The sequence below is a fragment of the Lonchura striata genome, chromosome 17 (assembly GCF_050655825.1).
Source record: "Lonchura striata isolate lonStrDom1 chromosome 17, ASM5065582v1, whole genome shotgun sequence".
NCBI classification, from domain to species: domain Eukaryota; kingdom Metazoa; phylum Chordata; class Aves; order Passeriformes; family Estrildidae; genus Lonchura; species Lonchura striata.
In genome coordinates, this window is record NC_140719.1 from 2,215,122 (window position 1) to 2,241,363 (window position 26,242).

General features: G+C 54.1%; 1 protein-coding gene across 2 annotated transcripts; it reads right to left on the reverse strand.

The window, feature by feature from the left end:
- Positions 1-467: 467 nt before the first annotated feature.
- LRSAM1 (leucine rich repeat and sterile alpha motif containing 1) lies at positions 468-25,986 on the reverse strand. Of its 2 annotated transcripts, XM_077787844.2 has the most exons (25): positions 25,956-25,986; positions 22,039-22,221; positions 20,415-20,471; positions 18,886-18,930; positions 18,357-18,434; positions 17,506-17,574; positions 16,865-16,949; positions 15,558-15,679; positions 14,475-14,565; positions 13,500-13,630; positions 12,890-12,919; positions 12,182-12,304; positions 11,955-12,094; positions 11,370-11,414; positions 10,324-10,394; positions 9,453-9,552; positions 8,669-8,756; positions 7,971-8,045; positions 6,448-6,528; positions 4,479-4,574; positions 3,836-3,934; positions 2,668-2,799; positions 2,210-2,291; positions 1,899-2,041; positions 468-1,425 (listed from the first exon to the last, which is right to left on the reverse strand). In XM_077787844.2, the coding sequence occupies exons 2-25, from the start codon at positions 22,108-22,110 to the stop codon at positions 1,300-1,302; spliced, it is 2,181 nt and encodes a 726-aa protein (XP_077643970.2). In that variant the 5' UTR covers positions 22,111-22,221; positions 25,956-25,986; the 3' UTR covers positions 468-1,299. The 2 variants fall into 2 exon arrangements, with proteins under 2 accessions (XP_077643970.2, XP_085449870.1); XM_085593744.1 differs by lacking the exon at positions 6,448-6,528.
- Between the last annotated feature and the right edge of the window lie 256 nt (positions 25,987-26,242).

Below are 26,242 nucleotides of genomic sequence, written 5' to 3' on the forward strand. Positions count from 1 at the left end.
CTCCTCTATTCCCAGCACCTGCTGCTCCTGGTGCAGCCCCTTGCCCCTCCCCAGACAGGACCTGCCTGCTCTGATGGGCAGCAGCAGCAAAACATGAAGACAGAGGCTGGAAAAACATCCCCAGGGTGTTCCCAAGGCGCTGGCTCTGGTGCTGTGGCACGTCCCCAGGACACTGGTGGCACTGGGCACACACGTGTCCCACAGGGATGTTCTGCATGGGGCAGCTCATGTGAGGCAACCCAAGCGCAGGGTCCAAGGTCTCCCCTGCCTTGACATCCCTGGGGTAGCTCAACAATGAGCAACACCCTGGGAGAAGGGCCAGAGCCTCAAATTCCTCTGTCTGACAGGAATGTCTGTCTGACAGGAAGGTGACACTGGGACAGCCGGGCACGCGGTGGCCCTGTCCCTGCTCCACACCCAGCTCTCAGCCATGGCCCTGCAGAAGGAAAGAGGCAGAAACACCCCCAGCAGAAACCAGCTGCAGTTTAATGGCTGCTCCTGGGGAAGGCTGTGGTGGACTGGGCTCAAAGCAGCATTTTTATATTTCAGGGTCAAGAGCCGAGGCACAGACAGGAATTGTTACTAACCAGTGACAATGGAGCAGTCCCCACAGCCCAGTGCAGGCACACCGTGGTCCTGAGCTGGGCACAGCCCCAGCCCTGCCTCAGTGCTGTCCAGTGGCAGCAGCACTTTCTGCTCCCTACCTGATTTGTGGATGGGGACCCCACTGGGCTCCTCTGGCCAGGGCTGGTCCCTCCAGTCCTGGCAGCATTGCTCTTTCCCCTCCCACATGAGCAGGAAGTGGGGGCTGGGGAGCTCCTGGCTCTGCCTTGCCTGAGGCTGCAGAGCCAGACACGCTCCTGTGGGGCTCCAGAGCAGAAGCCCCAGACCTTTGGCATGACAGATGTGCAAGGCAGTGTCAGTACACGAAGAACAGCACGTCCTGCCCGAATGCTCCCATGGGAAATTCCCTCACAACCGAGCAGCACTGCTGGAAGCACTCCCCGTGTCCCTGTGAGCCCCAGAGGCCTTTCTGACAGCAAACACCTCAGCCAGACAGGACACCACAGCTGCGCCCAGTCTGTCACCCAGGCATGGGGACGCTGGGTGGGCAGGCAGCAGGAGGGGATTCATTGAAGGAGCCCCAGCTGGGGGCTGAGAAGCCCCCGGGGAGCTGCAGGATGCTGAGGCTCCGGGGTGCGGGGAGGGCAGTGCTGGTCGTGCTGCCGAGGGGCTGTTCACAGGGGCATGAGCAGCAATGGAACAGCCCGGGAGTGAGGCCGCGCCTCCCGGGCCGGCCTAGGCGCTGTGGAAGATGCGGATGCGCTGGGCGATGTCCTGGCGGCACAGGGGACACGAGTGCAGCCGCTCGCAGCAGCCCAGGCAGCAGCAGACGTGGCCACAGGGCAGGAAAATCATCTGGGGCTGGGGGAGAGACAGAGGGGACACGGAGAGTGCTGCTGTCCCTGAACACTGCTCCAGCACGGGGGGAGCCGAGGATCACCCACGGGGGTCTCAGCGTGGGGGGCAGAGCCCCACACCCCAATCTCCATCTCCCCTGGGTGTGCGGGGCCTGGGCTGTGCTGAGCAGGACACGATGGGACACGGGGATGGGACACGGGGCAGGACACGGGGGGGCCGGGCTGAGCAGCCCCGTGAGTGCTTCCCACGGCTGGTGGGTGCAGCTCAGCAAGGTCCGGCCCAAGCCCTGTCCGTCCCTGCCCTGCTCTTCTCTCCCTCCATCCCTGCTGTGATGCCCAGCCCAGCTGTGCCCGGGAGCTGGTGGGATGAGCACCCGGGCACTGCCATGGCCGGGCTGGGCACACAGAGCTGGGGCTGCGCTGGATCCCGCCCTCCCTCCGCCCGCTGCTCCAGCCCCGGGCTGTGCCGGCTCTCACCTCCTGCTCCATGCACACAACGCACTCCGACTTCTTCTCGTCCCACGGTGGGGCCGTGGGGACCGTGGGGCCCGGGGGCTCCTCCAGGGGAGCGCTGGGCTCTGGGGCCGCAGGGACCCCGGTGTCCTCTGCCCTCCGCAGCTCTGCAACCACAGCCAGCTGTGAGTCCCCTGAGCGCTGCCCATTGCCCACCGCAGCTCTGCCTCCCCTCCTCACACACCCACAGGAGGTGTCTGACCCACAGAGCTCCCTGCTCCAGGCTCAGGGACCTGCTGAGAGTGTAAAATGTGGCAGGAAAGAACTGAGGGTACCTGGGATGGTCGTGGCCACAGCCAGGATCTCCTGAGCCCGCCTGAGGATGGCACGCTGCAGACCAGCCTCTGTCACACCGAGCTGCAGGGCAAGAGAAGGGTGTTGGCCCCAGAGGCACAGCAGGCTGATGCCCCCAGGGGAACAGTGAAAACTCCTGGGCATTGCTGGCAAGATGTGTCCATGCCAAGGAAAGCCCCTCTGCCAGGCACGAGGAATTCCCCGGTGCTATTTCTACTACAGAGAGGCATCTGAGGATGTCGGAAGATGGAGCCAGGCTGTGGCTCACCCTGCAGGTCTCTGGAAAAGCCACTGCCCACAGGGACAGGCAGAGCAGCCCAGGCACTATCCTTGTGGGGAGGTGACACAGCCAGACCCGCCAGGCACAGCCGGATTCTGAGCAAGGACGGGGACAATCCCTGCTGCTGCTGCCCCACACTGTGGCTCTGCTGCCTCGTACCTTCTCCAGGTCACTGGTGCTCATGGTGCCGAGCGTTTCCAGGGATATTCGGTGGTGAGCAAAGATGGGCACGTACTGCTCAGCAGAGAGCTCCAGCAGCAGGGTCACCAGCTGCTGCTCCAAACCCTTCTCCTGCAAAACACGGAATGAGCTCGCAGACTGTGCCCCTGAGGTCAGGCAGCAGCAGGGCTGGGGCTGTGCTCATCCCATGCCTGCCCTGCTCCAGCTGTGCTGCATCCCAAACACACCAAAGCCTGGAAGCCCAACACCTGGAGCAGCTCTGGCCCCAGGTGTTTTATGGGCATAGTTCAAAATGTTGAGGTCTGGGAATCATTGAATATCCCGAGCTGGATGGGTCCCACCAGGATCACCCAGCCCAGCCCCTGTCCCTGCCCAGACCCCCAAAATCCCACCCTGGGCATCCCTGGCAGCGCTGGCCAAAGGCTCCTGGAGCTCTGGCAGCCTCAGGGCCGTGCCCATTCCCTGGGCAGCCTGGGCAATGCCAGCACCTCTGGGGGAAGAACCTTTCCTGCTCTCCAGCCTGAGCTGCCCTGGCCCAGCTCCAGCCGTGCCCTGGCTCCTGTCCCTGTCCCAGGGCAGAGCTGGAGCTGCCCCTCGGAAGGAGCTGCAGCCCCAGTGAGCTCCCCTCACACATGAAACAATGCCTTTGGCAATCCATGTCTGCAGCAGCCCCTGCTTTGCCAGCTCAAGCCAATCTGCAGCACAGGCAGAGCTCAGATCCATCTCCTTGTGTCCACCCTTTATGCCCAGCATGAAGTCCTGGCTCACACCATCAGGGGCAGGAATGGGCAGGAGTTGCTGCACTCAGTCATGTTTGAAGGGGAATTTGGGGAGCCAAGCAGAGTCCTTTGGGTGCTCAGCTAGAACAAGAAGCCCTGCCTGGAAGGTTCTTGAGTTTTCTGTTCCTGACCAGCAGTCTGGGGCTGAGACAGCAGCTCCTGCTGGGAACAGCTGAGGTGTTGGCTCCAGAGGGACCTGGGCAGCTCCATCCCCTCCACAGGCAGGAATGAGGGAGCTCAGAGCACCATGGGCAGCACTGGATCTGTGTGAGGGGCCTGTGACCTGCTCCCAGCCTTAGCTCAGGGGGCTGTCCTCGCTCCCCCCAGAGCAAAGCAGAGCACAGTGGGAGCAGGAACAGCAGCAGCACCTGGAGTTTCAGGGAGAGGGGCTTCTGGTTCAGCAGGCGCTGGTACTGGATCAGCCAGTAGTTCTCCTGCTTGGTTTCACTCTTTGCCTCCATTTCCAGCTGAAAAACAAACTCATTCATTCAGCAGCCCAAGGGAACACAGCCAGGGGGTTTCAGGGATGGGTGTGCAGGAAGGAACCCCCAGCCTGGGCAGAGCAGGGCCCAGCCAGAGCACTGTGATGGGGGTCAAACAGGATTTCTGGCTCCTGCAGGCTGGGCCCACTTTGACCCCACTCACACCCAGTCCAGGGCTGTGCATCTCCCTGCTCCCTTTGCCACAGGTCCTGTGGCCTGGTCTCCTGAGGCTCAGGAGGGTCTGCAGATCTTCAGGATTGCAAGACCACAACTCCCATCCCTTGTGCCCATCCTGCTGACCACTCCCTTCCCAGCAGGGTCACTGGGGGAGATGATGGTGCCCATGCTGCACCAGGGAGTGCTGCTGTGCCCCCCAGGTTCTCGTTACATCTTTCTGGGGCTAAACTGGCTCCTGGATCTGGACACAGCCCTGCTCTGCTCCCTTCAGTCCCACACTGAGCCATGGACTCTCCCTGCAGCCAACCCAAATGCTTCCTCATCCGAAGCACTTCATGAGGGGCTTCATTACCAGGATTTGTTGCAGTTCTTCCTCCCTTTGCTTCTTCTCCTTGAGCAGCTGCTGCAGGAGGCAGCCGAGCGCCCGGCGCTGCTCCGTGACCGCCTCCTGCAACAGGAGAGCTCTGGCAGCCACAGCCCCACACTGCTGCCACCCTGTCCCCTTCCCAGCAAAGCCCCTGCCAGACCTACACCAGTCCCCGTGGCTGTGCCACCCCTGTGCCCCAAGCTCAGATCCTCTCCTAGCAGCTGGCAGGGCAGAACCAGCTGAACCTGCTCCCTCAGCCTGCACTGCCACTCTGAGCAGCCCCAGCCCACCCTGCCTGCAGCAGCTCCTCCTCACTCCATCAGAAGTTCAGGCAAAAGTATTCATGGTACCCTCCTTAGAATCATGGAATCTTAGACTGGTTTGGGTTGGAAGGGACCTTAAAGCCCATCTGGTTCCACCCCCTGCCATGGGCAGGGACACCTTCTACTGTCCCAGGTTGCTCCAAGCCCATCCAACTGAGAAAAGACCACCTGAAAGTAGGTCTGGAATCCTGCAGGTAAACCGGACAGATGAAGTCCCCATGCCTTTGGGATGCTTCCTTTCCCTGGGGTCTCACCCCAAGCACACCAGGCCAAGGCCAGGCATCCCTGCAGCCACTCCTTGGCAGTGGAGGGTTAAGTGGCTCAGGAATGTCCCATCATGTGGCATCTCTGCAGCTTCAGTCCCAGCTCATCCATATCTGAGCAGAGGCCAGTGGCCACCAGCCACAGGGACTTCAGACGCCCATGGACAGAGGGACAAGGATTCTGTTACACCCTGAAGTCTGGGAAACCTTCATTGATCACGGAATCCCAGACTAGTTTGGTTGGAAGGGACCTTAAAACCCATCTTGTTCCACCCCCCTACCATGGGCAGGGACACCTTCCACTGTCCCAGGGGTCTGCAATGCCTGTCCAGCCTGGGATCAGCACCTGGACCCTGCACAGGACAAGGCCCCTGGTTAACAGAGGAACAGCTGCCCCTCCCAGGCCAGCCCCACCTCCAGGTGACCAGAGCTGCCCTGCCCTGACAGAGGCAGGAAGCATCAGCACCTCCTCGGAGGCAGAGGGACAACTGATGACAGGAGGAGCTGGTCCAGCCCTAGCAGGGGCCCTTTGGGGTGCACAGCACCAAGGGCAGGGGGATCCAGACAGATCCAGGTGTCCAGGCCTTGTTCCTTGGCTCCTGGTGCTGAAGCTGCAGCTGGGTACCTGGGCAGAGCCCTGCAGCTCCTGTGCTCACCAGGTCACTCCTGGTCTGCCCTGCATGAACTCTGGGTGGTCCCCACCCTCTGCCCTCCAACAGCACAGAGTGACACAGAGCAGCTGTGTGAGTCCAGGTAGCACAACCCAAACCTCACAGCTGAAGGATCCAGGACAGGGCTGGGAGGCACTGCTGCCTGAAGCCAGCACTTACCACTGCTCTGTGACTGCCCTGGCTGGTTTTGGGCTGACTAAACAGTGACCTGCCACTGATTTTGGGCCGACTAAACAGGTGACCTGACCTGGCACATGGCACACAGAAGAAAACAACTGATGCAAATCATCACAAAACAAAACTTAAAGCCAAGCTGCTGAAGCTAAACCTGGTACTCCTCAATGTGTGACTGCTGATGATACCAAAACACAACACAATGTAAGAGGACATGCAATGCACAGCAGGCAGGTGTTTCTGGGACAGCCAACAACTGGATTGCAAAATCCTTCCCCACCCAGCACACCTGGAACTGCCCATCCCTACTAGGGCTCCTCTGTCTCTCTGCTGAGAAGGCCTGGGGATGTTTAGGAGCAGCAGACATTTCCCACATTCCCAGGACACAGAGAGGTTGGTGTGTCCTGTGCAGAAGGAACTTCTGACTGAGCATAAAACCATCTGGAAACTGCCAGGAGCAAGGGAAGCAAGTGGAGCAATCCCAGAGCAGGGAGGGTGGGGGCAGCCCCAGAGCCCCACGTACCTGCAGCATCTCTGTGTCCAGTTCTTGCCTCTTTAATTCCAGCTGTGTCAGCTGCAATAACTCTGTTTCTATTAATTTAATCTAAACAGAAAATGAAACATTTTTTACTGACATTTAAAATTACTTTAATTTACGCTCTTTTAAAATGAGGTCTGATTGGCAAGGGCAGCACTGCAGAGCACCCAGAGGTTGGGGGGGAACTGCTTGTGCCCTTTGGTGATGTGTGTGCTGAGGGTCCCTCTTCTTTTACCTGAGGAGCTGTGTCCCCCGACTCCACCTGTCTCTACTCTGAGCACCTCTGCTCAAGTCTGGAACCTCACTCTGCAATCAGTTTGTGCACCCAAACCTTTTGCAGCCACTCTGGAATGCAGAGCCAAGGTCCCCCCAGCAGCATGGCTCAAACCTCAGACTCCTGGGACAGTGCCCTGGTTTCCAGGTGCTCCAGCAATCCCAGAACAACACCTGCTCTTTCAGATCGTGCAACTGAGACACAGAGAGGTGAAATGAGTTGCCCAAGGTCCCACAGCAAAGCCAAGATGAGACCCCAGCTCAACCCTCTGCCATGCCACCAACTGTCCCCAGGCCACACTGCTCCTGCTGACCCCAGGGCTCTGCCCCTGCAGCACAGGGTGGGAGGGGTCCCAAGGGTGAAAGGTCCAGCCTTGGCCTCAAGGAACAAATTCCCTTTGTTCACAGAGCAAGAGGGAGCAAAATGCAGGCCCCTTATGGTGAAGTCAGGCAATGATGGGGAGCTGCCACGCAGGTCACAGGCTTCCAGCAGATTGGTCACTGGGCACTCAAAATATCCAAGTTCTCAAGTTTATCCATCAAATCCTGAACTGTGATTTTTCTTCTGTGTCAGATCAGGAGAGGGAAGATTCTGGAGCACTGTGCCAGAAACCAGCAACCCTCCTTCCTGAATCCACCACTGCTGCCTTCCCACCTTCCTTCATCATCCCCTGTCACTTTGCCATCATCCCCTGCCACTTTTCCATCATCCTACATCATCCCCTGCCACTTTCTCCACCAGCTCTTCCCCCACAACTACGTCACTGCACCTTCTGCGGGATGGAGCTCAGAAAGGCAGGCTGAGAATGGGAAAGAAAAGGTGAACTTATGGCTCAAGGTGCAGCTCTAATGTGCTGGATGGAGATGCAGTGGGCTCATGTGGAAGCAGCAGCCCTGCCAAGTACACAGCCTGAAGGAAATCAGAGGTGCAACTGCAGATCACCCCCGGAGCCAGTGCAGGTCTGTCCTCCAGTACTGAGGTGACTGAAGGAGTGGCAATGCCACCACCTCCAGGAATCAAAAACTTGCTTTGACACTGCCTCCCTCAGAGCTGGGAGACTGGAGTGTAACCAACACTTCCAACTCTCTTTTCCAGAGCTCTCAGCAGCACCAGAGCTCTCCATGTCCTCAGCCCCTGCTCTGTGCTCACAGCACTTTGTTCTTCCTCCCAGGGTCTCATCAAACAGCAGGATGAGCTGAGGAGCCGGTTGCTCTTTCCTCTGTTGCTGACTCACCTGGTTCCTGATCTGCCTGTGCATAAGATCCTTCTTCACCTGGAGAGCTTCAAAGGCAGTTTTCTGCATCTCAATCTGAGGGACAGACAAAATCCTGCTTAGTGAAGTGGTTGGTACAGTTGCTGAAGGGCTCAGAGGCTGCTGCTTTGCAGGGACTCAAGCACCCTGAGTGGTGCTTGCTATGAGCAACAATGTCCTGAAACACAGCTGAGAGCCCAACAGGTAAAGCCCACCCTGGAGACACATAGAGAAATATTAATGTTATTCAAACATTCAACTGGAATGCTCTGTGTGACCCCACCTCTCCTTTTCAGCAGCACTGAGTAGCCAGGCTGTGCTGCAGGGCACAGCTGCCCAGCGCTTCTGAGAACAAACTTTGAAAATGCTTCTCCCAAGTCCCCCAGGAAACCTGGCAAAAGACAGGACCTCTGTCTCGAAATCCCCTCTTAATCATTGTGTCAGTTTTGCTTCCCATGGTCTGTGCTACAGTCTTTTCTGAAAATTTGCTGCCTAGATAAAATAATTTTTTCAACCACCCAAGTTAGTTTGTCAGAATAGCAGGTATTTTCAAAGTTTAGCAAGTAGTGTTAAATAAAATCACTTCTGCATGCAGCCCAGGCCAGCCACTGCTGCTGCTGTGACCTGCTCTGGATCCTGCTCTCCCTCAATCCCCATGACCAGTTTGCTCCTTTGCCTACCTGCTGCAAGATCTGACTGACAGCTTTGTTCTGATCCAGCTGCTGCCAAGCCAGGATTTGCTGGAACTTCTGATCCATCTCAGCTAGGCTGCAAAGAGATGGATGTGCCATGGAGTTACTGCTGGGTCTGGGACTCAGAGGAAAAGCAGGCAATGGGGAATGCAGGAGGAGGAATTTCTTAGTGAATGGGGGAAGAGTAGTGGCACTGTACAGCTGAAGGCCACAAATTTAACACCTCCTTCCCTAAACCCAAAACAAACCTGCACCACAGGCTCCTGTGGCCATGTTGAGCAGGTCACAGGTTCACAAGGCTGTTTTGGGTCAGTGACAGATGTTGCGAGATTAAAATTTCTCATCTTGTAAACAGTGAGCCAGGATGCCCTCAGTTTGTGCAGCAACACTTGTGTGCTACTTATGCACACACAGCACCCTTGAGGCAGCCTGGGAGGTGAAGGGAGCAGCTCTGGGCTACATTCTAGCACTGAAGTGCCTCAAAATACAGGAATACTACTGGTCTAACTTCATCCTTCATATCAGCAGAATGTATAAGGCAAAGTAAATGGTACAAAAAAGTGACAGTTCCCCCAAAGTGTGATTAATATGCAAATTGTAGACGTTAGAAGGTGGTTCATTTAAGGGACTCTGACAGTTTAATTTGCACTATACTGTGCTGTTACAGCTGCATTCCACCAGCTCCAGGGGTTCCTGGTGTACGTATGGGAATTGCACTGCTGAAAGAAAGGGATTTCACACCAGCACCACCAGCCCCAGACACCCTCTGTACCTGGAGCAGGCCTGGCTGACGAGGTCCTCCCGACGAGACTCAGAGGTCATTTGGAGGAGCTTGTTCTTGTAGGTCTCAGCCAGCATCTGCTGCATGGCAGCTGGGGACAGAGGGGACAGAGGGGCTGTCAGTGCCTGCCTGGCCTGGGTGTGCAGAACAGGACTCACCCACCACTGCTGCTGCAGTCACTGCAACCAACAGTGGCTCCTCTCTCATTGCTCTTGCTCTTTCCATTTCACTGATTCCAGAGCACACCCACCCACCTGAGCACTGTGGCTCCTTATTGGGAAAAGAGCTGAGCAAACTCCACTCTGCCTGTGGCTAAACCTCTTCAGTACTAAGAGAAGTCCAGTCCCTGCTTACCAACCCTGAGACCACAGAATCTACTGGGAAATAGGAAGGGACCCACAGAGATCACCCAGCCCAGCCCTGTCCCTGCCCAGACCCCCCAAAATCCCACCCTGGGCATCCCTGGCAGTGCTGGCCAAAGGCTCCTGGAGCTCTGGCAGCCTCGGGGCCGTGCCCATTCCCTGGGCAGTGCCAGCACCTCTGGGGGAAGAACCTTTCCTGCTCTCCAGCCTGAGCTGCCCTGGCCCAGCTCCAGCCATGCCCTGGCTCCTGTCCCTGTCCCAGAGCAGAGAGGACTTGGGCTCTGCCAGTCTTGGGGGAACTTGAAGCTGTTTCCTGTTCTGTTGTCCCTTGTTCCCTGGGAGCAGAGCCTGACCCCCATTTGGATACACCCTTGTTTCAGGGAATTGTAGAGAGTGAGGAAGCCCCCCAGAGCGTCTTCTTCTCTAGGCTGAGCCCCTTCAGCTGCTCCTAGTGCTCCAAACCCTTCACCTCGTCTCCCCAGAGACCTGTCTGGACTTACAGGCCACTTCTCTCCTGCGCAGCTGCTCCGTCTCCTCCTGGGTTATTGCCATCAGCTGTTCCATCCTGATTCTGCCAACAAACAATTCAGCCACTCCTTCAAAAGATCCCTTTTTCACTACCCACCCAGCTCAGAGTCTCAAGGCTGGGCAGGTTCACCCTGCTCAGGAAAGCTGGGCTTATCAGACACACCAAAGCTCTGTGGTTTTTTTTGGTGAAGAATCTCTAAGTTTTATCGGAGACAACATTTGCTCAAAACCACAGGGACAGAGGCTTTAGACAGGGAAATTGATTTTTCTGAGACACAGAACATCAACACAACATGCACATGCTCTCCCCAAACAGTGCCAGACCCTTCCCTGGCTTTCCTTTTTGCTGAGGCTGGATGAGCCTTGCACAGCTGGCCCAAGTGAGCAGTGCCACTGCAGGCAGCAGCCTGGCCTCCCTCCTCACCACCCCTGTCCTTGTTGCAGCACATTCTCCCCACCATTTACCAGCTCAGGAGCTGCTGTGGCTGGGAACAGTGTGACAAACAACTGGATGCTGTTCAACCAGTTTACTGGGCCACAGCACAGCTGGCTGATGGGAGGGGGCAGCTCACAGACAGGGCAGAGCTGGGGACAGTGACTTTTGGTGGCAGAGTTAGCTCAGAGTGTTGGCTTAATTGCAGATTTGCTTTCCACATACTCCTCCTGGCCTGAATATGTTGCTGGAATATCTTCATAACTGCCTTGCTTGCCAGCAGATGGAAGATCTCTGTTGGTCCTTGACATTGGAATACAGTTTTGTTCCCAAACTCATTGTTTAGGACTATTCAGAGATGAAAAAGAGGTAAAATCACCCTGTCACTGGGTGTGCCAGACTGGGTAGGACCAGGCACACCGAGTCCAGTGTCTTGCTTCCAACAGTGACCAGAGCCGGGTGCAGGTATGAGATGAACCTCACCTGGCTTAGGGTGGATTCAGACTGGTGACTCTGAAAGGGAGCTCCCAGTCCTCTTCCCAGCTTCTGACCCCTTTTCCAGACAAGTTTATTTCAGAGACTCACCTCTCATTCTCCAAGGACTTCAAAATGTCTGAACTTCGTTTTTGCCTAAAAAAAAAAGATATACCAAAAGGTTTTCATCAAGCTGAGTAGAATATCCTGGTCCCCCAGAGGGCAGAATCACAGAGTCACAGAATATCCTGACTTGGAAGGGTCCCAAAAGGATCATCCAGCTCCAAGCCCTGCACAGGACAACCCCAAAAATTCCCCCATGTGCCTGAGAGAAAACAAGTTTGCTGTCAGGCACAGCAGAGCAGCTTTCAGCAGGCCGGGCATCTCCCATCAGCACCTGCTCACATGGAGACCCAGCATACACAGACAGGGGCACCTTAAGACCTCAAATTTACACCTTCCATGAGGAATTTGAATTTCTTCCATAGCACTGCAAAATCCCAACATTACACAGCTGTAACGGTTTTTTAAATATGCAAATTTCATGTATTTTAAAGGCATTTTTGGCAGTCCAGGAGCTAAGTTCCTCCAGACATCGATCCTGACCAGGTCCAAAACACTCAGGGGTGAAATGAACTGCTCAAAACAACATGACATAAAAAAAAAAGAATCAGAAAAAGACCCCCTGGACCTCACCTCTGGTTATCCTCCAGTAGCTTCTGGATCCGGCTGGCAATGCCCTGCTCTGTGTCCTTCAGCTGCTGCAGCAGCTTCAGCCTCTCCTCCTCCAAACAGCGCTGGTGCTTCAACAGACCCTGCTCCAGCCTCTGCTGCTCCTGCCCAGAGCAGAGGAAACCAGGAGAAGGTGGTGGGTTTGGGGAAGGCAGTGAGTGCCCTGGAAGGGCCCTGCCCAGCACACCCACCTCCCTCACTGTCTGCAGGATCTCATCCTTGTGGCTGCCGAGCTGCTGCACCAGCAGGGCCTGTTCTCGCTGGCCCATGTTCAGGCGTCGCTCAAATTCCAGCTTCTCCTGCGTTTTTCTTTCCTGAGAGGAACCAGAAGAAAGATGAATGGCAGGAATCTCCTTCCCCAGCAAAAACATATTCTGGAAAAAGGTAAAGCAAGGGACAGGAGTCCCTTACAGAGAAGGGAAGCTAAATGGCAAACAGGAGGCTTGTCTCAGGGAGGGGAATGTTCTCTCCTTAGGAACCCAAAACCTGGGAAGGAGAAGCTGCTGCTGCCTTCGTAACAGTCTCCAAAGCCTTTCATGTCATGGAGCTGAATTCCCTGGGCATCTACTGATACCAAACCAGCCAATATAAACACATGGAGGGAAGCCCAAAATGCAGGTTGGGTTCAGCTCCACATGGCACAGGCGTCCCTTGTCTGAAGGAAGCAGCCAGCTCTGAGCAGCTCGAGCAAAAGGCACTGGGGAACTGCAAGGCAGGAGCTGGTGGCTGCTTCAAAGTGAGCCTTGCAGAGGGGAGGAGACAGAGGCCAGGGAAACAAAAAGAGCAAACTAAAAGAGCAGCCAGGTGAGCAGAATGAGAAACAAAATAAAAATATGGAAAACACAAACCAGAAGCAGACCCATGCTGCAGACAAGGCAGTTGCAGGAGTTGATCCTTACCTTCCTCTTCTCATAATCCAAGAATTTGTTCTGAAAAATAAGCAATATCAGCAATTATTCTCAGAAGTACTTTTGTGTAGATATTATTACTCCCCAGTACAACCTCCCCTAACTGAATAAAGACATCACTGAAAGACACAGGAATATAGGCCCAAAGTCCAGTCACTCAGGGGAAAGGCATTGACTCTGCACTTGCCAAAGAGCACAGGAATTAGCACAATTATTGGCCCAGCCTCCCCTTTCCCAGGTAGGGCTGACATGTCTAGCACTTGGCTGAGAAGCACAAGGTTCTTCTACAGTTTGCTGTCCCTTCAAAAACACACTGCACACTCCATGTCCCTCTGTCACCCGTCCCTTGGCTCCATCACTGCTTTCAAGGATGGAGACAATTCCTTGGGATGTATCTTCCAGGAGTAAGTGTGGTGACACACCAGCCCCAGCTCAGGAAGATGAGCCACCCTTGCACACACTGTGCCTGGCTGCTCCCTCAATCCCAAAAGACACAACTCATGGAGGGGAAGGTGATGAGGGATGATGAGCCAAGTGCTGTGAGATGCTTTGGTGGAGCACAGAGACAAATCCCAAACCCTCTGGTGCAGGGAAGCCTCACCTGCCACTCACTCTCCTCGTCCAGGTACTTCTGCACTGTCCTGTCCACCCCATCCACTGAAGTTCCTCCTCCATCGCTCTCCAGCGTGGGGAGCAGGTACTGTGAGGGAGGGTAGTATGCAATTCCACACTCTGGAAGGCACCAGACACAAAATAAGAACATTTGAGGCTCAAAGACCACCTTGGAACCATGACTGTCAGCTGGCTGGTGTGTGAGACTGCTTCCAGCTGTGCTCCCTCTGCCCACACACCAAGGAATGCCTGGCAGGGCTCCTCCAGCTGAGGCAGGATGGACAAGGAGCTCTGGGAGCAGGTGGGGCCACTCCATCCCCACCAGGACAAGGATCTGTTCAGACAGAAACACATCTTGCACACAGGTGCAGGCTTGGTGACTTCTGCAGGGTTGCAGATGTTACTGCCCTGATCAAAATACGTTCTGACTTGTCCTGTTTTTTTCAGGGAATATCCCAATGTCTAGCAAGGCACTTTCCCTGCATAAAACCTCCACCAAAATTCCCTGTCTGTATTAAACACAGTGTCTACAAACTCCCAATATATTATCTGTGAGTTTGAATTTTCCATCTGTTTTCACCATTCCCCAAACAATCTGCAGGGCCCAGATCCTTCCCTAGAGAAAATGAGGGCAGCAGGGACCTTGAGTGACTCCTGAGTCTCTCTCCTTGTCCCAAAGCAGTGACAGCTGGACAATGCCTAATCCTCCCACAAGAGAAAATCAAAATAACCACAGGAGATGCACTGACCTCTTATGGCCACTGAGACAGCCCGACCCAGCCACTCTGATTTTTAACAAACGACTCTACATTCCAGTGTGGCAGGGCTCAGGGAAGGACTCCTGTTGTGCTGTTTGCCAAGTACAGGTGTGCAGGGCATCAGCAACCACCCCAAGCAGAGCCCACACAATGTCTGTTCTTCAGAAATGCCATCTCTGGGCACAGCCCAGGTGCTCCTGGCTTACCCTTGCAGAGGAACTGCTGGATGGCCTCTGTGCCCGCACTGCAGATGTCAGGGGGTGGGTAGGTCATGGCAGAGGCATCCAGGGTCAGCGTCTCCAAAACAGAACACACAGAGCTCCAGGTTATTCTGAGTCCAGCTACAGTTCTCCTTGCAGCTCCCCAAAATCTTACTTAATGTTACCCTAAATCCTAACATAAATATGAAGCTGTATTAAATCCCTGCTGGGTGTCTGGCACCTTTCAGAAGTAACTCCACTATCCCTTATTTGGAAGTTTCTGAGCTGGCCATTCACTGAACATTCCCCTCATGGGGGCACTGGCACTTCATATTTAGGTACCAGAGGTCAGAGCACTCCTCATCTACAGACATTCCCTACTCTACTCTGTGTCAGGAGTTCCCTTCAGCATGGAAGCAGGGGTGATATCAGGACATGGAGAGGAGGAAGCTAATGCTGCATTTTTAGGGAAGGGCATAGCAGGAGGGCCTAGAAAGGAACCATTTTACCAAGCACAGGGGGCAAAGCTGCATAGATGCCTCAACTCAGGCTGTCCTCATAAGGAGTGAAGCAAAATGTTGTGTGTGAGACAGAGAGCATTTATTCACATCTTTGTGCTGGTGTCTGAGCCAACCCTGTTGCCTCACACTGCACCATTTACTACTGACAGGTTTGGCAGCCAGAAGGCAATAAATCCATAAAAATCTTGCTTCTGAATGTGCACTTCAGAGAGCCATAAACACACAAAAGCTGACAAGTTGGAGATCTACCGGGGTGACAGAAGCACGATTTGTGCTCTTAAAGACAGCCCTGGCAGGTAAAATCCAGGGGTTCACTCTCTGGGGATCACTTTTGTCATGATTAAATGCCAAAATGATTAGAATTAAATGACAAAATGATTAGATTAAATGGTAAAAATTATCAGAAAAGACCAGAGCAGAGACAGAAAAACCATTTTGGACAGTGTGAACAGCCCTGTTACAATGCCCTGCAGTGCATTCTGCCCAGACCCCAATCATTCCCCTCATGGGCTGGATTTATTCCCAGCTGAGGGAAGCAGGCTGGGAAGGGCTGCCCCAGGGCTGGTACCTGCAGGGTGCGGGCGTGGGCCAGCAGCCGGGGCAGCTCCTGCAGCTGGTTCCCGCTGACATCCAGAGCCCGCAGGCTCCGCAGGCCACTCACGCTGCCGGGCAGCTCCCTCAGCTTGTTCCCTGCAGGGACAGAAAGCCAGCGAAAACCATGGAGCCAGAGAATTCACTGAATTCACGGAATCACTGGGTTGGAAGAGACCTTCTAGATCAAGTCCAACCCAGCCCCAACCCCTCACCTAAACCCTGGCACCCAGTGCCAGATCCAGGCATGTTTTAAACACACCCAGGGATGGTGACTCCACCACCACCCCAGGAAGCCATTTCAGAACTTTATTACCCTTTCTGTAAAATACTTTTTCCTATTATCCAACCTATATTTCCCTTGGTTCAGCTTGAGACTGTGTGCTCTGGTTCTGTCAGTGCTGCCTGGAGAAAGAGACCAACCCCACCTGAGCACAGCCACCTTCCAGGAGCTGTACAGAGTGACAAGGTCACCTGAGTCTCCTTTGCAACCTTCCCAAACAGGAGCAAGCAGGGTTATCTGTTCCAACACCAATCCATAACCACATGTACAGCTCATTTCCATGGGGATGCGGCTGTGCCAGGTCACACAGGGACTCAAAGGATGTCACTGCCCACCAAGGGCAATTTGGGATCCACATCTCCTTCTCAGCTGAGGTCATTGCTGCAGGCTGGATCTGTGTCTTTATCAGGAGAATATTTGTAACATGGGATGTTCCTCCCTTGGCCTAAGTCCCAGGGATGGGAGGAAGGGGACTGAGTGTGAGATTGCACACCCCAGGCTCAGAGCCCAGGTGCTGCAGACAGACAACGACCTGAGCTGCCCTTCCAAGCTCCTCACCCTCCATTGCCTTCCCTGTTTCAGCAACAGCTCCACATAACTAAATCTCCTTTGTCTCCCAGGTTTATGGCACTGCATAGCTGGTGAATGTGCAGGAGTCTGGAAAAGAGGTGTGACCTTTGTGTTTGGGCTGTGCAAGGCTGGTGGGGATACACAGCCTCACAGGAGCCAGCTCTGGGTCTTGGGGAACTCAACTGTAATTTGGTTTATCTGGCTGAGTGCTCTGCTTGCTTTACGGGAGGGCTTGAGGCTGATGCATTTTCTGCTTAGATAATTTCTCTTGCCTTGCCAACTATTTGAATTCAAACCTGCCTTGTGTTCTTCCTCAGCATTCAGAGTGTAAACCATGTGGTGCTTGTCTTGATTGAAAGGAATAATTACTAATGCAGCTCAACATGACCAGATAATAAATGTGCTTTGCCCAGAGCAATCCCGTTCCATACCTTTCACATTGAGGACCTGGAGCTGTGCAAGGTCTCCTATAGATTGTGGAAGGCTTTTTAAAAGATTCTTTTCAAGGTTTAGGACCTAAAGTATTAACAGAAAAGAGATTCAAAATATTCATCCAAGCCTCATGTCTTCTACAAATCTGTGCTGCTGGGACTTTTAAGTCCAGAAGTACAATTGAAATTGGTTGTAGATAACACTTTCAGGGTTAAGAAAAAAATGTATTTTCCACCAGCCCTAGACAAAGAGTATGCCAAGCTACCAGGGGCAGTAAGGATCCCTGCTCACTATCAACATCTGGTGCTGGATCCAGATTCAGGAACTGGGAATTGGAGTGTCCAGGGCAGCCCTCCCCAACTCCAGCTCTCATCTAAAGCTGTCCCCTGAGCAGAGAGACCCTGAGCGTGCCCTTAGACACTGCTCTGGGCTCTCAATGTAACCACCCCAGGGACAACAGCAAAACCTGAATGTTTGGGGAGAGCAAATGCTCAGAGCATCTGCATGGCTGTGGGAGATACTTGGGCTGCACTAAGCTGGAGAACATAACCAAGCCTGGCTTTTCCCGCTCTTCTGCTGCTTTCCTCCTTCTTTTCCATACCCTGTACAGGCACCTGGGGTGCAGCTGCAATTTTTTTACCTGAAGAGCTGTCAGCTGACCAATATCAGCAGGAAGTGATGCCAGTTGGTTGTCATGCAGATCCAGAACCTGGAAAAGCAGATGATGTCGCCAAACAAGGTTGGAAGCAAAAGTCATGAATTACCTCACAATGAAAATGACTTTGCTTCCTATGGGGCTTTGAAAAGCAGCTCAAGTTTTCAGGGGATGCAGGTAATTAATTCTTGGAGGTCTTTTGGAAATTCAGGCATCAGTAACAACCAAGAGACAAGGGAGAGCAGTGACACTGACGGAGCTGTCCCACAAAACTGGAGGAGCCAACTGGATAAATCATCCCCTTGGAACCAGGCTGGCAGAAGGAATTTCTGCAGGATCAATATGCTGAACTGCTCTTTGGAAGATTAACTGCTCCAACAGCAGTGCAGGGAGAGGGCAGGACTAGGCCTGGAGACCTCCCTCCCTCCATGTGGGCTGCTGAAATTACTCTGCCTCTTGGGGAATCCCCCCTGTCACACCCATCACCAGCTTCCTTCCCATGCCAGTGACCCTCCAGAGCACGGGAGAAATGGATCTACCCCATAACACACCCAGCTCTGCCTGACCACCACCACCAGTGAGGCTGCTGAGGGGGAAACTGTGGGATTCTGCAGGGGATAAATGAGTTGTGGGACTGATGGTGATGTGACACAAACCACACAGTGACTGCTGTCTGTCAGCCTGGGAGCTGAACCCACAAAAGGCAGGTGTCACACCTTGGTTCCGATTCCTGGCAAAGCCAGCCAGCCAGAAGGGATTTACTTGGGCTGGTGTTTTAATGCAGCTTAAATCCAAGGAAAATAGGCTGCAGTTGAACTGTTAAGAATCACAATTACCTTCACAGTTATGAGACTCAGGAGGTTGCAGGACTTCGGAACTAAGGATGTCAGATTATTGGTATGAATAATCAGCACCTGGGGAGGAAAAGCCCCATTGTCACATAAAAACAAGAGACTCCCGAACAAGCACTTTTGTTGAGATTGAACAGGGGAGGCTGTATAAGAACTCAATACCTTATTCAGTATCATATAAAACAATGCAGTAGGAAATAGATTGTCAGAGAAGGTCCAACATTTTATGTGAGATCTAAACCAGAGCCCAGCTCCTCACATGAGAAATACCCTTAGATGTCCCCAGACAGGAACAGCCACCTCTTCTTTCCTGGCAGAAGTTAACTTTAAAAAACACAGCCAGGACTGATCTGACTCAAACTGCTCTCTATGTAGTATCACACAGGTAGGCAAATTCCTGACAAGAAAATTCCTTCTGGACCACCATAAAACAATCATACAGTCATATCAAACATGACAACAACATTTAAGCATATTAATAGAGCTATTTAATAATTTCTGATTACAACATTACCTTTTTTTGCAAGACCTTGCAGGTTGCAAAGACCCCATAAGGAACCTAAAAACAATAAAAAAATAGTCATGTCAGACTTCTCTTTTAAGCAGTTCTACAATGTCCACCTGTAAAGCGTGAACAGCTTGACTGAAAATAAAAGTGATGCTTAAAATCACTGCCCTTTGATTTTGGCCTAGTACTTCCCAGGGAGCTTCCATTTAAACAGCTTCCAGTGGCTCTCCATGACACAGCAGTGCCACAGAACAGGCTGAGGCTCAGGCAGGACTTCAAGCTTTGTGTGATTTAATATTCCCTGTGCAGATGAGCCCAGGCAAAGGTTCAGTTTAATCATCACTGAAATGCATCCTGTAGTTTGGCAACCTCACGACCACACTGCAGTGTGCTGAGAAAGGTGAGCACCAGGCAGGACAGAGTGTCCCTGATGTGCCAGGAGAGGGACAGGCAGACCAAGGAGATGCCAGTTCAGCCCCTGCCAGGCACAGCTGGGCACTGTGATCTTCCCTGCTGCACAGAACCAGCAGCAGCCAGACTCCTGGCCATGGTTAATTGTGAAACCAAACTGATGTCTCACTTCATTTATTGAAACAACAATGAAAATGAACAGTAAGGCAGTTTTATGGTCCAAAAGGAGCTGCTGGGCATCCCAGATTAGCTGTGGCCCTGAGTGGAGCTGGCTGGGTGGATCCTCTGTCTGCCACCCTGCACACCCAGGCTGTCCCACACAGCCTGCAAACCCACACAGAGCTGCTGTTGGCTCCTGAGCTTGGAACATCCCAAAGTCTCAGCAGGCAGCTCTGCTCACACTGCACAGCAGGCAGCTCTTCTCTCCAGGATGGTCTCAAATCCCCCCACTTTGCTTGGCAAGGGCATCCTGTATTCAGGATCAATATTGTAGAAGCATGAGACAAGGAATAAAAATTAAAAGTGACATAGAAATGGGATTTTGCCTGAGGCTGGCCTGACTGCCAGCAGGAAAATCTGTGACTGGGTGCCTGGCACTCCGTCACTGCCTGCCCACACACCAGCAGACAGATTGTCATTTAGTTGGTTTAGAAGCCAAGCTGGGAGTGAGACTTCCATCCTTACCCAGCAACTTGGAAGCAGGACTGGGATTTTCACTTACATAGAAAAACAACCATGGGTGGCAGACTGTGTAGCTCTAAGATTAGAAATACTCAGCCTTTGGCAAACCAACTCTCTCAGGACCAGCAAAATTAAGCCATGAGGTCCCAAACTAGGGTCAAACAAGGTACTGGTGGAGGGTATGAGACCACTCTGCCCTTCTAAAGGATTACCAGGTCAGAAATGGTGTTGAAGCATGAGACACGACAGGAAAACTCCCACCACAAAAACAGAGAAGAAGCCCCCAGCTGAAAGCCAGAGCTCAAGAGATAGAGGAAAAGGTGGACCAGCAACAATTTCTGTCTCAAGGCTCACAGGCATGAGAGTAAATCTGACAGCTGGTACCAAGAAGCAGACAGAGAATCAGAGCTGTGAGTGAAGACTGGAAATTGTAGAGGACATACCTCTGAGAGCTCACATCTGGATATGTCAAGGGTGTCATCAGCACCAGCTTCTTTTGCCTGGAGAGGGAAGAAACACATCCAGAGAATCAGACCATGCAGAAATACAGCACCTCTTGCTGCATCTTGCCCAGAGAGTTTGTGGACTCCCCATCCCTGGAAGTGTCCAAGGCCAGTCTGGATGGGGCTTGGATCAGCCTGGGACAGGGAAAGGTGTCCCTGCCCATGGCAGGGGTGACACTGGATGGGCTTTAAGGTCCCTTCCATCCAAACCAGTCTGGTTCTGTTCCAGAGTATTTTCCATGTTCAAATCAAGTCCATGCAATGCAGCTGCTAAAAGCGATGAACCTGGACAGACACCACTCACCCATGTACCCAAAGCCACATCTAGACACCTCTGGTTCACTTCCAGGGATGGTGACCCCCCACCACTGTCCTGGGCAGTCTGTTGCAATGCCTGACAATGCTTTTCAGGAAAAAAAGTCCCAATATCCACCCTGAGCCTGCCCTGGCCCAGCCTGGGGCCGTTCCCTCTCCTCCTGTCCCTGTTCCTGGAGCAGAGCCCAACACCCCGGGCTGTCCCCTCCTGTCAGGAGTTGTGCAGAGCCACAAGGTTCCCCCTGAGCCTCCTTTTTCATCCCCTGAGCCCCTTTCCAGCTCCCCCAGCCCCTCCTCATCCCTTCCCCAGGAGATTCCCTGTGCCAGAGCATCCTAGTGAAATCCTACTCCAGGGAAACAAACAGCAACATCTAATGAGTTAATCCTCAGAGTAACAGGAAGATCAGAATAATGGGAAGCAAAAGAGAGGCACAAGGTAAGGCAGATGTGATAGAAGTCACAAGTTCCCTGGAAGGAAAAACAAACTGGGAGATCTGTAAGGGCAAAGGGGCATGGAGGAGAAAGGAGAGATGGGATCCCACCTGCAGGCTGGCAGGAGGTGGGGTGAGATGGAGGATGATGCCCCAAGGAACCACACAGAGAAGGATGGAAGGGGATGTGGGGGTGGGAGGGCAAAGGCAGATATGGGGGAAGAAATTTCCTGAGGTACCTTAGGAATAAAGCCTGCTCTCTCAGTGGGATCAGGAACATGATTACTGCTCATGGAACATGGTTACTGGTCATGCAGGGATATACCAAATCACACGGAGCCAGGAGCAGGCACAGAGGACAGAAATGACCCTGGCAGTGTTTACCAGGCACATCTGGCACCCAAGGACCAGGCACAGAGGACAGAAATGACCCTGGCAGTGTTTACCAGGCACATCTGGAACCCAAGGACCAGGCACAGAGGACAGAAATGACCCTGGCAGTGCTTACCAGGCACATTTGGTACCCAAGGACCAGGCACAGAGGACAGAAATGACCCTGGCAGTGTTTACCAGGCACATCTGGAACCCAAGGACCAGGCACAGAGGACAGAAATGACCCTGGCAGTGCTTACCAGGCACATTTGGTACCCAAGGACCAGGCACAGAGGACAGAAATGACCCTGGCAGTGCTTACCAGGCACATTTGGTACCCAAGGACCAGGCACAGAGGACAGAAATGACCCTGGCAGTGCTTACCAGGCACATTTGGTACCCAAGGACCAGTCACAGAGGACAGAAATGACCCTGGCAGTGCTTACCAGGCACATTTGGTACTCGAGGCGCTTCCGAGCATCATCGCTGGGTTTCTTCTTCCTGGAGAAGAGAGGCATCTTCAGTCCTGACTCTGCCTCTGTCCAGGGGCACAGATGGTCACTGCAGAGAGAGGCTGAGGGATCCTGGGGTCTGTGTTTGCTGCAAAGCCTGGGCTGCAGAACTGGGACCTAACGAGTTGGAAGGGAAATTAAAAAGAAAATAATTGTGTCAGCAAATGTCTTTGTTTAGCTGGATCACACAGGCAGTTCCAGCATAGGGAAGTACAAACATGAGGCACTCAAACCCTGCTGTGGTCTTACAGGGGTTGGTTGTCTGGGTCAGCCCTGGGATAGGCACAGAGGAAGGCTGCTGAGGGATCAGAGAAATGCAGGGTCCACTCCAGGAATTAAAAACTAAAAAGCTGTATCACGAAATCAAGCACCAGGGATAAACCCCAAACTATTTAAACTCAAAGTCAATTCTAGCACAATAACAAAGAACTGAGAGCAAGGATTCCAGCTGGTTCAAGCGTGAGGGAAGAGAAGTTGAACCTGAGAGAAGAAAGGTTGGGTGCAGGAAGATGCCTGCTGGAATCAGGAGTGCAGGTGGTTGAAGGGAACAGACACCAGGCAGCTCTGGGACAGGGCTCTGACGCAGCAGGGGAGAAAAAGGAGCTGCTGGCAGGTTTTGATGGAAAGGCAGAGAGCTGTGGCTGGACAAGGAATGGGGAGAGCAGCTGCTAACGAGGTGGTACCAGTGGGGATGCTGGAAAAGAGATGGGGCCAGTTGGGCCATGACATCAAGGAGAAAAAGGGGTTTATCTGTGGCTGCACAGGACCAGGGGGCACAAATGGGCAAAGCAGAAAGAGCCTGAGCTGGGGCTGCACCTGGACAGGGACTCCAGAGGGACCTGGCTGGGAGGTGAGACTGGGAGTTAGAGAAGGGCAGGAGGGCAACAGCGAGCCCTGAATGGGCAGTAACATTTAAAACACTTGCAGTGACTTTTTAAAACACTGCTTACAATTCCTAAGCAATTACAAATCAGCACAAAAGAGGCACTGCTTCACCAGTGGAGCAGCAACTGGCACAGCTACACTCAGGGCTCAGGGGTTGCACATAAAATGTTCTCTGCCAGCTCTGTCTGCAAACTGGCCTCAAAGGCTCCTGAGGAGGAGGTACTGACAGGATCCAGCCAGGGATGTTCCCTGAGCAGGGAGAGCTCTTCCAAAAACTCTGTCAAATCTTTACAGAGATAAATCTCAGTGTGAAAGTAACATAATTCAGTATAATTCATCTCTCTTGCTTTCACCGCAGGAACAAGGAGGCAGAGCACCCTGAGTCACTGTCCTGCTGTCACAGCACTCACTGGGACAAGCCATGGGCCACGGCAGGAGGTGGCTACAAACTCATCTCCAGCAGTTCCGTGGCTCTGTCCCTGCCAGCCCAATTTCTGCCTCTTTAACCAGGTCACACTCTTATTGATTATTGAAATGCTGCTCTGACCCAGCTCCCAGGGGGGAAGGTGACAGCCAGAACTCAAAATGAGCAAGAAAGGAAGCTGACTGTCAGGGAAACACAGGGCAGAATCAAGGGCAAGACATCAGAGGCACAAACAAAAGGAGATTTCAAGATAAGAAAGCAGAAGGCAAAAGTGCCTTAAAATACAGGTGCAATAAAATATCCTTGAATGGATGACCATGTTCAACTCTGCTGAACATTTCTGCATCCCCTTGTCCCACTACACTTTTCCCTATTCCAGCCAGATCTCATTGGTCATGGGAACAGTGGGAAATCATCACTTTTCACCCAAGGAAATGGATAAAGATGTGAAGGTTGAAGGGCAGACAGTGAACAGGAAAATAATTGTTCCAGGCATCACAAGATGAAGGATCAGAGACTTGTTAAATGGATTGAACAGCTTTCAAAAGTGGAAATTTGCTTTAGTGAAGACACATCAAACTCAGCAGCCAGGAATGAAAAAGGCCCTTGGCATGTGACCATTATATGATGTAATTTTAATTTTTATTTATTAAATTACTGAAATAACTGCCTGTAAGTGCCCAGGCCAGCAGCCACCCTGCAGGCAGTGAGCACCCACAGACCCCAAATCCTGATCCCCCTGCTCCCTGCAGGCACCAGCTCTGCCTGAGGAGTAGCCACACACTCAGGAAGAGCACAGCAATATTTTCTGGGTGTTTCCCAGTCTGCAGCTGTTGGGGTGATGACAGTAAAAGAAAACCAAACATTTCATTTTACTAACTGTAATTCAAACACAACAACACAGCTCTGGGAGCAGCCTTAGTTTTCAAAACATTCTGGACACCATAAATCCATTTGGGCACTGTAATGAGACAAGGTGAGGGTGTGGAAAGAAGAGATGTTTTATTTAGTCTGGGAAAACACACCCAGGAGCACAGTGAGGCAGCAGTGAGCCAGCGTCTGGGTGGGCTCCTGAAGATGCTGCCTGGCCCTGGGGACAGAGGTGTCACCAGGCAGCCACAGGCTGCCCTGGCTGTCCGACAGGCTGCCACAGCCAGCCCTGCAGGCACTAGAACAGGCCCAGAGCAGGCAGCAGCTGAACGGCAGCTGTTGAATTCGTTGTCCTGCTTCGTCTGCTCTCTGTGCTGGAGCTGCCACAGCCTCAGCCTGCCCTGGCAATGCCTGGAACGAATCTCCGCTTGTCTTCACCAGGGCTCAGCCTCTCAGTCCTTCCTTTCCCTCACCATCACTATTCTTCTCTTTTTCTCTCTGGGTCCCCCTCCCAGGGTTACACAACTTCCAAGCTCCTCATCTTCTTTACCCTTCCCTCATCCATTACCGCGCCGTTCCGTGCCCGAGTGCCCAGAACCTCGGAAGGATGGAGAGTTGAGTCGACCCTGTCAGGATTTTGGCTCGCAGCCCTCGGGCAGCGGCCCGACACCTGGGGAGAGCAGCGACAGTGAGCGAGGGCAGCGCCCGCTCCGCACGGACACGGCGCAGCTCCGGGCACCGCCCGCTCCGGAGCCCTTCCGAGGAGCACCCGCGGTGCCCGGTGCCGGCCCGGCGCAGCCCCAGCGCCCCACAGCGAGTCCCACAGCGGGTCCCACAGCGGGCTCCACAGCGGGTCCCACAGCGGGTCCTACAGCGGGCTCCACAGCGGGTCCCACAGCGAGTCCCACAGCGGGTCTCACAGCGGATCCCACAGCGGGCTCCACAGCGGGTCCCACAGCGGGTCCTACAGCAAGTGCCACAGCGGGTCCCACAGCGAGTCCCACAGCGGGTCCCACAGCGGGTCCCACAGCGGGTCCCACAGCGAGTTCCACAGCGGGTCCCACAGCGGGTCCCACAGCGGGTCCCACAGCGGGTCCCACAGCGGGTCCCACAGCGGGTCCCACAGCGAGTCCCTCAGTGAGTCCCACAGCGGGTCCCACAGCGAGTCCCTCAGTGGGTCTCACAGCGGGTCCCACAGCGGGTCCTACAGCAAGTGCCACAGCGGGTCCCACAGCGAGTCCCACAGCGGGTCCCACAGCGGGTCCCACTAGCGAGTCCCTCAGTGAGTCCCACAGCGGGTCCCACAGCGGGCCCCACAGCGGGTCCCACAGCGGGTCCCACAGCAAGTGCCACAGCGGGTCCTACAGCAAGTGTCACAGCGGGTCCCACAGCGGCCCCCACAGCGAGTCCCACAGCGAGTCCCACTAGCGGGTCCCACAGCGGGCTCCACAGTGAGTCCCACAGCGGGCCCCCCAGCGGGCCTCACAGCGGGTCCCACAGCGGGTCTCACAGCGGGTCCCACAGCGGGTCCCACAGCGGGTCCCACTAGCGGGTCCCACAGTGAGTCCCACAGTGAGTCCCACAGCGGGCCCCACAGCGGGCCTCACAGCGAGTCCCACAGCGAGTCCCACAGCGGGTCCCACAGCGAATCCCCCCGCCCAGCCCCGCTCACCGCTCGGCGCCGCCATCGCCGCCTCACCGCCGCCTCACGTGACCAGCGGCACCCGCGAGCGCCCCGCCCCGCCCGCAGCGCCCCCTGGCGGCCGGAGGACCGCGCCGCCCGGAATCCGGGAATTCTCCGGGATGGGAAAAAACCCCGGGATCACCGAGCCCAGCCCGGGACTGATCCCCGCCTCGGCCCCAGCGCAGAGCGCTGAGCGCCGCGGCCAGCCCTTCCTTGGACACCTTCGGGGGCCGGGACTGCACCGGTGCCCTGGGCAGCCCCTGCCAGTGCCTTGC